General features: G+C 32.9%; 2 protein-coding genes across 2 annotated transcripts; both read right to left on the reverse strand.

The window, feature by feature from the left end:
• Positions 1–511: 511 nt before the first annotated feature.
• LOC145330086 (carbonyl reductase [NADPH] 1-like) lies at positions 512–7,394 on the reverse strand. Its single transcript, XM_080174664.1, has 10 exons — positions 6,516–7,394; positions 6,186–6,252; positions 5,368–5,489; positions 5,116–5,199; positions 4,552–4,627; positions 4,237–4,340; positions 3,076–3,180; positions 2,624–2,722; positions 1,298–1,407; positions 512–683 (listed from the first exon to the last, which is right to left on the reverse strand). Exons 1-10 carry the CDS (start codon positions 6,547–6,549, stop codon positions 618–620), a joined length of 867 nt encoding a protein of 288 aa, XP_080030790.1. The 5' UTR covers positions 6,550–7,394; the 3' UTR covers positions 512–617.
• A 222-nt stretch (positions 7,395–7,616) lies between these two features.
• On the reverse strand, positions 7,617–9,763 carry LOC145330825 (DNA polymerase zeta subunit 2-like). Its single transcript, XM_080175489.1, has 3 exons — positions 9,623–9,763; positions 8,865–8,931; positions 7,617–7,994 (listed from the first exon to the last, which is right to left on the reverse strand). The coding sequence occupies exons 1-3, from the start codon at positions 9,733–9,735 to the stop codon at positions 7,617–7,619; spliced, it is 558 nt and encodes a 185-aa protein (XP_080031615.1). The 5' UTR covers positions 9,736–9,763.
• Between the last annotated feature and the right edge of the window lie 2,162 nt (positions 9,764–11,925).

An 11,925-nucleotide genomic window follows, 5' to 3' on the forward strand; every position in this document is an offset into this window, starting at 1 on the left:
AAGATCCTGCTAACAGTAGCGACTGAACGGATTGAGTTTTCAAGTTAAGGGAAACTTTTCAAAGCTCCTGGGTTGATTTAGGCCATTTTTTGTGAATTGAAAAAATTTTATGGACCCTCCCTACACATCGAAGAAAGAGCCTCTAGATACAAGGGGCAAAGCCATTAGTAGTAAATAAATTTTAAATTGAAGGGGTGTAAGAATATTGATGAGAGTAAAGCAAATGGGAAGGGACATTTTGTGCTGTTGTAATAATTTTCTGGTATGATGATAAAGACATTCGTTTCGGATTCGTTCGCCGATTTTTGCAGCATGACTGACATACTGACGAAACAAGTAAATTATGAATGTTTTTTTTTGAAAAGGGAATCCTATTTTGTAGTCTATCTTAAATACGAGCCGAGAAAATCACATTTTCCCAATAGCGTTACTAATGGACATACTGACGTACGAAAAGATTAAATTCATTATAGAATAGCTTCGATATTATTTTTCTCGTGTAAGTCTTTACTTGGAGATGTAAAATATAAATTATTTAAAATTAACAATAGGTATAAAATGTAAAATATTAAAAATATTATTAAAAATAGAGATTCACGATTAGAGAATATTCGCCTTTATGTCATAGGGGGAGTGGGTCCATTGACCCAATCTACAAGCTGACAATCATGCCAAATATAAGCTCCTGAACAGGTAAAAATAATATTCTACGATTGAATTTCAGGTTGTTTAGTTATCATCTAGTTTCATAGTAAGTCAGTTAATAAAAAAAATCTTTTTAAAGGCGAAGCTTTTCTATTATTATGGTCGGTCCGTCAATCCGTAACATGTTAGAATTGTCTTATCGATTTCAAACTTTGCAGGATGATTTCTATAACACTTAAGTTCAATTTAGAAAGCATAGCAACTCTATGATTTTCACCAGAAATTTCGTACGTTCATTTAAACAAGCTGTTTTTTTTACAATTTTTCATGCGATTTAATTACCCTATTCATCTAATTTACAATGTTATAAGCAAAGCTGATCTATATCTATTCCTAAAAATGTAAGTTAGTATATCTTCAGGTAGTATTCTGTATTTAATCTGTTTGGCATCAAATACTCTTAAAATTTAGTTTAAGCCCATATATTTATATTATATTCATTAAGTTCTGACACTCTACAGGTGTCAAACTTCATTTGTCCTCCAATTTCAGAGCTTCGCTTTTATGAATGTTGACATCCTTGTTTTGATTCTCAATAAGCTATAATCTATCATTTTTTAATTCTACAAAAATTAAATAAATCGTAGACTGTTCCTTTGATATCAGTATTAGGAGGTAGAAGGGCAGCATACACAGAAGATTCAGCCCCGCGGTCAATACTCAGTGGTCCTTTGTGGCTGGTCATGTCTGTGTCAACATAACCTGCAAAAATTAATAGGGATCTAAAGGGATAGGGCAATGGCCGATAAGTTGATGTACATCCGCAATCAAAATAGATTACAATCAGTAGTTGAAACATTTGAACACTCAACTTAAAGAAACAATAAATCAAAAGAGGACTATCCACGAACCAGAGCAAGTGATTCTAAGCATCGTCCAGCATTGACCCATAGTATTTTTTAGTGAATATACTAGATTTATGTTTAATATTTGCTTTATCGACTAAAAAGTTAGGTTTCACCATGGTTTTATATGAAAAAAACTTTGAAATGTATATAAATTTTTAAAGCGACATCATCAAATGCTTTGTTGAGTTCAACGGACAAAATAAAATGACACTGCAGAAAAGCATCAAATGTTGTAAATTGCAAAAGTACATTAATTAAACTGTTTACAAGTTACCAACCCTTTTTCTAAATATACATTTTTAATCACAATAATCTATTTTGTGTCAAAGCTTTTAAACAACAGTTTAAACTCATCAAAACATTCGATGATATTGCACCAAACAATGCTTAACATTTCAAAGTTTTTTTCATATAAAACCATGGTGAAACCTAACTTTTTAGTCGATAAAGCAAATATTAAACACAGTTCTAGTATATTTACTAAAAATTTCTATGGGTAAATGCTGGACGATGCTTAGAATCACTTGCTCTTGTTCGTGGATAGTCATCTTTACTAAAGTCCCTAAAGTTGTTAAGACACTATTATAAACTTTAGGGACTAGTGTAATAAACATCCCTTATCCCCCCTCTCTGAAGAATTATACAGGTTAAGTCTTGGAGGGAGGGGGAGGACAATAGTCATTTCATTGCACCAAAGTTTTCTTCTATCGTTCTCTTATTTGTTAGCTTACCAACTTTGGGACTTCAATTAGATTTTAATTAGTTGGTTCATAAAGTTGGGTGTCCAAAAGTTTTAACTAATAGGTAACAATTGTAATCTACATAAGGGGTAATTTTATGTTTAATCATTGGGGATGTACATTGTACATTTATATCCCTTTAGATCCCGCGGTTAAGTCACTAAAGAGCAGACTTTCTTTTTGAAGCCCTACAACTAAACCCAACTTAGCCTAGGAGCAAGAGATTACTTTCTACAAATCCATTCATCTAATCTACAGAGATTTTGTAACCCCCCCCCCCCCCCCCATAAAAAAAGCTTGGACGTCTCTCTTACAAACCTCATTTAATACCTGGATGAACATGGTTGAGGACAAGATCTGGTGCTGAATTATATTTTCCAATGTCTCGCTGTAGAACACGTGATAGGGCACTTATTCCAATCTTGGATACTAAAATACAGAAAATCACAAGACTAGTTTTAATGAAAACTTATGTATTTTAGGATTGGGAAGACCCTAAATGTACCAATATGTCTGTCCATACGTCCACTTAAAAAATGCTGGTTTTTAAAACTTTTTTGACAACAACTTTTTGTATGATATTATCCTTATTATCTGATTTTTACAATTATGATTCCCAGGACGACAAAGTCCAATATTACAAGCGAAGCATCTCTATAATCAAATCCTTATTTATTGTTCGTTTGTTCCTCTTTTTTATTTTAGAGCCTTTTTTGATGGATGTTTTCATCCTTGTTTTTATTAAAAAGATCCTTTTTTTTTGACATAATCATCCTTCTTACCATTATAAGAATCACTGATCCATCCCTGTTCCTCATGATTACCAGCAGCTGTTGTATCAACATAATTCTCCATCAGACCATCAAGATCTTCAATTGTTAGAGCTTCTGAAAAGGATCCATTTAAAAATAAGTGATTCTAGCACTAATTTCATTTAAATGCAACAACTTTATAAAGGGGGCAGCCAGATGAGACACTTTTGTAACATAATATAAAACACAAAAAAATCATTAGAAAAGAGTTTCGCCATTTTTTTTAGGTTCTATGAATCTATATTTTCCAACATGAAAGGAACTTTCAGTTTTGTAACTCTTTTTTTGTTGAGTTTCTATAGGTTACAAACATTAACTTATCCTCCTCATCAAACCAATATATACAATTTTGTTTAGACTTTTAGGTTAATTTTCTGTTTATTAAGTACTAACACTCTACAAATGCTAATGTTCGTTTGTCCTGCCATCTGCTTTTAGACATTTTCTAAATATATGATGTCATAGTGTTTCTAAACTTTGTGAAATAATGGCTATTTTCTGCTACACTCTCAAAAATTGTATCGATTGAAAGATTCGAATATTTTAACCCTCCCAATACAACACAAGGTCACAAGGGAGGGGGGGGGGGGGGGGGGTTGACACATTTGCGTAAACCTGGCACCTAGGCTTTATCTTTGGACTGAGAGGATAGGTTATTGAAGATAAAATCATTCTTATATGATGAATTTTCCCAAGTCTTAAGATTTTGTATAGGCCTCCAGGTTCCGAAGCTCCAGGCCTCCAGGTGGTCTCTGTACAGGTAAAAATGAAATTTTTTTTTAAAGAGTTAGAGGTTAACTTATGAAACAAAATATGCAAAATAACATTCAAAAAGATGCATATTTTGTTTTATAAGTAAACCTCTAATTTAAAATAAATTTTTTTTTCATTTTTACCTGCCCAGAGACCACCTGGAGGCCTGGAGCTCCGGAACCTGGAGGCCTATCCAAAAAATCTTGAAACTTTTGAAAATTCATCATAAGAATAATTTTATCTTTAATAACCTATCCTCTCAGTCCAAAGATAAAGCCTATATACCAGGTTTACGCAAATGTGTCACAAATCCCCCCCCCCCCCCCTTATATGTAACCAAAATATAGAAAAGTTATGCTGTATTCCATTATTACTAACCTGACGCAAGTTTATCTTTGATAATCTTTCCCTTCTCCTTATTAACACAGTTGTCAAGTTTTCCCAGAAATCCGCAGCTACTGGATAAATTTACAACTCTGGCACCTGTGTCGCCCAGATCCTTAAAATTCTTGGATCATGGAAAGAAAACAAAGTACCTAGTGTGTTTCGTCATATTTTCACAGTAGCTTTTGACAGGTCATTTTTAGAGTAGGTTAGGTAAATGTTAATGATTGCCCAGCAGGGTTAGAGCCCTCTGCTGGGGCTAGAAATTCAATGAAATGTATTTACAGAAAAGTTAGGATTTAGCGGATTCCTGGTTTTAGGATAGGCAGGAAGTTTTCCAACAACTCCTTTGTTCCCCAATAGTTGGTTCTCAAAGTTGTTTTTGCCTGATTTAACAAACATTGACATTCATACCTCCTAAGTAAAGTTTTACAAATAATTAACCTTTGCCTGGAAGTCCTTACACTGTAATGATTTGAACCAAATATTCTTAAACCTATTTGTGTTTTATTTCAGTTAAGGTGCGAAGAGGTCATTCTTAATTTGGGACACCTGCCATACTTGGCGAGGGTGAGGTAATAAAGCTCCCATGAAACAGCGTGTCAAGGCATAATGTAATGTAATGAAGAGCTGGCCCTTGAGGCTATACAAAAGTTTCTCATCCTACTCCATGACTACTTAGGTAAAAAAAACTAAGAAAATATTGCTACAAACACACACACAGGTTTAAAATTGTAGTATTGTAAGAATATTATTTATTTTTATTTTTAGTTATGAGCCAGTTTGGGTATGGACTAAAGACCATTACCCACTTAACAACTAGCGGACGCGTTAACATTTAGCTTTAACCTTGAGGCGTCAATGTATGTTATTCCTGAACAGCCACAGGTTCTGTGGCAGCAACCTTAAAAGCGATTCCAGCATTATTAACCAATATATCCAATCCTTCGTATTTATCTATCAAATATATGAACTGAATTAATAGCGATGGATCAAATTAAGTTTAAACCCTTTAGCAGGGTCAAATTTGCAGAATATACACTCCTGCCGCCCTCTTAAAATACTTTTAAATAGTACTTTCAAACAATTTCGCTACATAAATATTTTTAAAAATTCAGTTCTTTCCTAAAATGTATTTCTTGAAGTCGAGAATAGATTGGGTAGAAAGAATGTCAAGCGTGTGAAAACTTGGATTCAGCCCCTCAGATTTAAGCTTTTCAACGGCTTTGTTGCCTCTTTCTGGATCTCTAAATAAATATTATTATTTATTAGTAAAATCAAGGATAACAACATCCATAAGTAGCGAAGCACAAAAATATAGAATGTCAAGCATATGCAAACTTGGATTTAGCCCCTCAGATTTTAGCTTTTCAACGGCTTTGTTGCATTGTTCTGAATCTCTAAATATTTATGTTACTTGTTTATGAAATAAAGAAAATCTATGTATTATGCCTAATTTTGAAACCCTATTTCTTTGATGATTTTATGGGTAAAAGTTTCTTATTTTGATAAACTTATTTCATTTTAATTATAATTAGGTATCTAAAACAAAACTAAGGGGGAGGTTGGTTGTGCTAAAATATTAATTCCGTAAAGGTGTGAGTTTTAAGGCTTAAAAACAGCAGTAGAACGATAATATTCACTAAATATGTGTATTCCTTATTGAATAGAACCATAGACAAAAATTTTTATTTATTTATATTTAAGAAATATTATCGTTCTACTACTGTTTTTGTGCCTTAAAACTCACACCTTTACGAAATTTTAGCACAACCTACCTCCCCCTTTATTGATTAGCCTCAGAGCTATTAGATCAAAATGTTGAAAATCAGCGCAGCTAACAATAAAGCTGATTTTAACAGAAATGTCTTATCTAGAGTAAGATGAACGTATGGACAATGACATACCCTGGCCGTGAAGTATATAATTTGCCACTGACTTACCTCGCAGTAAGATAGACCACTCCGTCAAACTTTTTACACAGGGCTCTTACAATCCCCAACCCAATACCTAGGCAAAAGTTAAGCTTTCCTTCTCTCCATTAATACTATAAATATCACCAGTAACTTCACCCATAGCCATTTATTTTTGCAGGGGTGTGTAATCTGCATGGGATTCCTTGCTAAAGGGGGGGGGGGGGGGTGAGTGAAAGAATGAAGTGAAGATTTGTAGCTCTAAGGAGCTATTTATTCACTAAAGTAAGAAAGCTAATATAAAAAAACTAGGAGGGTTAAACATGAAATATTTTTAGCAGCTGGAGAAAAGATATATACCTTTATTTCCCCCTGTTACAACAGCAACTTTCATTCTAAAATCTGAAATAGCAATATGAAAACAAGGATGACAACATTCATATAAAGCGCAGCTCTAAAACACCAGACGGTAGCACAAATGAACATTTACACTTGTAGAGTGTTAGAACTTAATAAGTAGGATATAAATGTACAAGTTCAAGCAAATTGTATATTTAGTGCAAAATTTCTTAAATACAGGATTACCTAGTTACAGGATACTGTTTCATGGCATATTTTAGGACTTGATTATAAGGATCCTTGACTTGAAACATTGTACCTATTTGTCCCAGACATACGTATTTTTAAAATAAGATAAAAGGAATTTCATGTTATTATAAAAATTGTTGTTAAAAATCAACGTTAAATTTTTTAATTGATAGGATTCTAACATGCCTAAATTAACAATAAAAACAATCTGTTACATAATGACTAAGCCCTAGTTAAAGAAAGCTTCGCTTTTAAATCTGTATCCATGGATACATATCTATTCTGAATGTGCTTGTAAAATTTACTTTTTTCTTATTTAAACATATTTTTATATCTGAAAATAATTTGTAATTATAATAAATAAACAATTGGCTGTAATTTAAATGTATGTATTATTTTTTTCTTTGACAAATGAGGTAGATGGAATTTAATGTGATTAATACAGATAATAAATAGAATATCAAACTAGTTTTAACAATATTATATTAACAAATAATTTCAGCATATATTTGTATGAAAAATGGATCTTCAACAGCAGTAATTGGAACAATATTTCGTTCTTCAATATCTAATCCAAACTTTTTCTTGGCCATTTCAATACCATCGTCCTGGCCTGCATAGGTCCATTGGTGATCTGCTAAAAAAACTATAATTTTAATTATATTAATAATTTTTGTAAATTCATGCAATTAATCATTTTATTCCCCTCTCTGCAAAGATAACTTTTATTATCACTAAAGAATTCATTATTTGATTGGTTTCGGAGGGTTATGAGAAGCAGGTGAGGTTTTGATTACTATTCCCCTCCCCTTAAAATTATCTCATAGAAATACTTATTAAATGGATAGGTAATAAAAATATTTATAAACATTTTCAATAACAGAAATTTAAACTGTAAACATCTGCAGTATAAATTATAGTTTTTTTTCCTTTGAGTATATCTTGAGCAAGATTACGCTTGGTGCTGATTTCAATCCACCACTCGGTTGGCAATACTTTTGTTCTTGTTCTATGACAATTTAACACTTCTGAGACTCTACCCAACAATTTTACAAAGCTATCTTCTGCAAGTCTCTCATTTTTAACAAATTCTTCTATTTCTGTGTTGCTTGTGGGAGCTTTAAGATCTAGCTCTATGTGGACTTTTTCAACAATATTAAGCTCGTTATCAGTAGAAGCTACAAGGGAAAAACACGTGATGTCGTTGACACGGTCATGTCGTAAATATGTCTCCAGGCTATTCAACGTTTTCTGAGATTAAATCATTCTAAAACTTGAGGTTTAAGAAAATCCTTCGCCCATAGCCCCAAAGTACCTAGTCGAGTATAGAACGACTCCCCCCCCCCCTTAACTTACTTTTAGGAGGCTAGATTTTCAGGTTAGGTTATATTGAAAAAGGTACTTGGCAGCCCTGCAGGTTGCAAGGTTAGTGCAACGCAGGTACGGGCCCCACAAGTGTTTAGCATTGATAAAAATGAATTACGTCCCCCCTCCCTTCACTTTGAATTTATATCCAAAATAAGGTGGGTGTGAGGTTTAGAGCCTGACCGGTCCTATGATGAAAAGCATCTTTAACTTTTTCCAAGGATTAATGATGGGGAGGGGGGGGGGGGTGAAGATTTGACACATTTGCGTAAACCTGGTACCTAGGCTTTATCTTTGGACTGAGAGGATAGATTATTAAAGATAAAATCATTCTTATATGATGAATTTCACGAAGTTTTAAGATTTTTTGGATAAGCTGACCTCTAACTCTTCAAAAAAAATTTTTTTCATTTTTACCTGTACAGAGACCACCTGGAGGCCTGCAGCTCCGGAACCTAGAGGTCTATTCAAAAAATCTTAAAACTTCGTGAAATTCATCATATAAGAATGATTTTATCTTTAATAACCTAACCTCTCAGTCGAAAGACAAAGCCCAGGTACCAGGTTTACGCAAATATGTCAAAACTTCCCCCCTCCCCCCTTTACATAATCGGATAAACCTTACCCTTCTTTTCAATTTTTTTTAAAAATTAAGGAGGGGGTTCAGCGCTCAACAGGTTCTATGAGGGAAAGCAAGGTTTGATTTATATGATTTAAATAGAGTTGGTAAAATAAATACCTCATGAGAATGATTTCCTGTATGTATTTGTTAACCCAGGGTTGAAAACATGCATGATATGGAATTCCATATTTTCTCTCTTTTCTGAAACAAATGTTGATGTTAATGTTAAACAGCTGAATAGTGTTGTCAGTTAATGGATTTAGAATACATGGATATTGGGACAGCAGAATACTTGTTGTCAATTTGGGTTTCTAATATAGTCCTTAGAAAGAGAGGGGTAAGTTTCTGGTAGATTCCGTAAAGGTGTGTGTTTTAAGGCTTAAAAATAGTAGTAGAACGATAATATTCACTAAATATGTGTATTTCTTATTGAAAAGAACTATAGACAAAAACACTTTTTTAAAAGTTAACATAAATTTTTATCGTTCTACTCTTTGTCAATACGTTCCTTAATGGTTAGAGAAGGGGATGGGGTAGTAATAAGGAGGGTGGCTGGAATTATCGTTATATTAGCCAGCTGGGAGAAAACTTTTATCAGTGTATTCGAGAATCTCTCACAATATCCGTGTATAAAACTAGTTACACTACCTATGGTCCTTGAAATCAAACAGTACTTTCCCTTAAAAGGATTGGTACGTATTTATGAAAGAAAGGGTTAGAGGAACTACTCACAAATCCCATAAAACTAGATGGCATATTTTGATATTTTAAAGCTTTAGGTAATTATTGGCCTGCAAGGTCGGATGTTACAAATTAAACATACAAACAGTGTTTTTTTTTGGCAGGATATGAAAGTTTATTATTATTGTGTTTTCTATAAAGTTTTCATTACCTAAATATTTCTGAAGGATAAATATCCCATAGAAATAAAACTTCTTTGGTTAAAGTTTCTAAAAACTCAAGAATTTTGTTCAGTTTTACATCAGGCTCATTTTTGTTATTCATTTTCAATCTGAAATATATTTTAACTTATTACTAAATTACAATCTCATTGCTAGGGTAGGTTCCAGTGAAATAAAAGGGAAAATGGATGATAAATTGATGTACATCTCCAATGATGATACACAAAATTACCCCTTCTCTAGATTTCAAATTGTGGTTGAAACGTTTGAACTCTTAAGTTGAAGATCGAACCAACCACTCAAAATTCAATAAAAGTACCCACAATTTTTAAGCTAACGAATATATAAGAAACGTTATCATAAAACTTTGGGGACTAGTGTAATAATAAACAGTCCAATATCCCCTCAACTCAAGATTAATGAAACTTATTTGATTTTTATATTTGAAAATCAAATCTGGCGCAGTATTTATTTATGTTATTGATTGATTGCAAATTTCTTGTATGATTCAGGTTGGACAAATACTACAAGCACAAATTCCCCCCTAAAAATAAAATAATTTTTTTTGTTCAGCGATTTAAGGAATAAGACAATGGACGATATCATTTTATACTGCATCTCCAATGATAACTGACAAAATTACCCCGGCTATAGATTAAAATAACTGACTGAAAAGTTTGAAAACTGCAGGTTTGAATCAACCAATCGATAAGATTTAAAAATTTTATAACTTTTCATTGCACATGATCTAAAATTATTATAAATGACTGAAATCCTGTACTAAAACTTGAAAAAATAGACGGTATTGTTTTAGCAAAATTGTCTTTTTAAATGAAATTTCGTTCTAAAAAAATGAAAAATTGTCCATAAATTAATATTAATAATAAATTATTTGTCTATGAAATAAAGAAGTAAATTCAGAAATAAAGGGAAAAGTAAAATAAATGTCAAGTAAATAATACTAGTAAGGCTTTGTTCCCAGAAACTTCTAGGGGCCATGCTACCTTTTTCGATTTCTATAAGAGTAGCATTTTGGCGAACTTTTGTGAGCTCGTGTGATGGTAGCCAGCTAGTATTTGCGAGCTCCTACACTAGTAGCTTAATACCTCATAATTCATTAGCTTTTCTGCTAACATTGGCGATCTCGTAAATACTAGCTGAAGAAAAAACGCGATGTCTCTTAAATGTAGCATTTTATATAGTTAACAAACATTTACAAACAAACACACAATCAACCAATGATCAAAATTGATAGGAGAGAAATATAGTTTATAATTTTGCCACTAGGGACTCAAATAATTTGTGAAGATTGTTTTAATTCATCTGTTTTCCAACTGAAAACAATAAAAAATGGTTAGACATAAAATTTTATAGTGTTGATAGTCTCTGGTAAAAAAATTATTTTTAAAAAGGCATTCTTTTTTTTAAATCACGGCAAATATATAAGATTATCTTAGTGATGGTTAAATTTAGCCAATCCCTGCATGATCTTTACACTACAATGTTAAAAGTATTTAGCATAAAATGTAAAGAGTTTTAAATGGGTGACGATTCACAAAGGAAAGACAATTCTGGTATACTCTCTCTATGTATCTCTATTCCCCTCTCTCTGTCTCCTACCCCCTTCTCTCTCTATATCTCTATTCCCCTCTCTCTTTCTCTCACCTTTCTCTCTCTCCCCCTCTCTATATATCTCTTCCCCTCTCTAACTCCACAAACAATATTATGAATACATTAATTTCTCCGCTTAACTTGCCCCTTCCTATATGTGCTTTGATTCAAGCATTTAAGAATTCGTATAAGAAATGTTTCGAGTCTCCGTCGATATCTCCTTTGACGCATTTTAATTTGTGCTACTATTGTGCGACTTCGCTTCATACTCTGCTACGATATCGATGGCGAACTCGCATGCTACCTTTTGCTTGAAAGGATGATTTTTCAACGTTGTTCGCCAAAAAATTAGGTGTTAATTCATGGCAAATGGGTTTCGAGGTAGCATAGGACTCCGTACATATATTGCACGAGCTCGTAGGCGACTCTACGGAGAAATGTCATGCGGGGGGGGGGGGGATAACAATCCAATTTCAATTTTAAATTTTTTTTATTGGTTTTGGTAGGGAGGGGTCGAAGTGGCAAAACAAATATTTGCCCTTCTCTATAAAAATCGGTTTCTATATTTCATAATATATTAAAGGGTATGGCAAGCTAATATCGTTCTTGTAGCATCCATGTAGAAGCTTTAGCTTAATACAATAACATTAACCACTAACATTTTTGTAATCCTATATTTTTT

The sequence above is a fragment of the Acartia tonsa genome, chromosome 10 (assembly GCF_053477335.1).
Source record: "Acartia tonsa isolate MP-2025a chromosome 10, ASM5347733v1, whole genome shotgun sequence".
NCBI lineage: Eukaryota > Metazoa > Arthropoda > Copepoda > Calanoida > Acartiidae > Acartia > Acartia tonsa.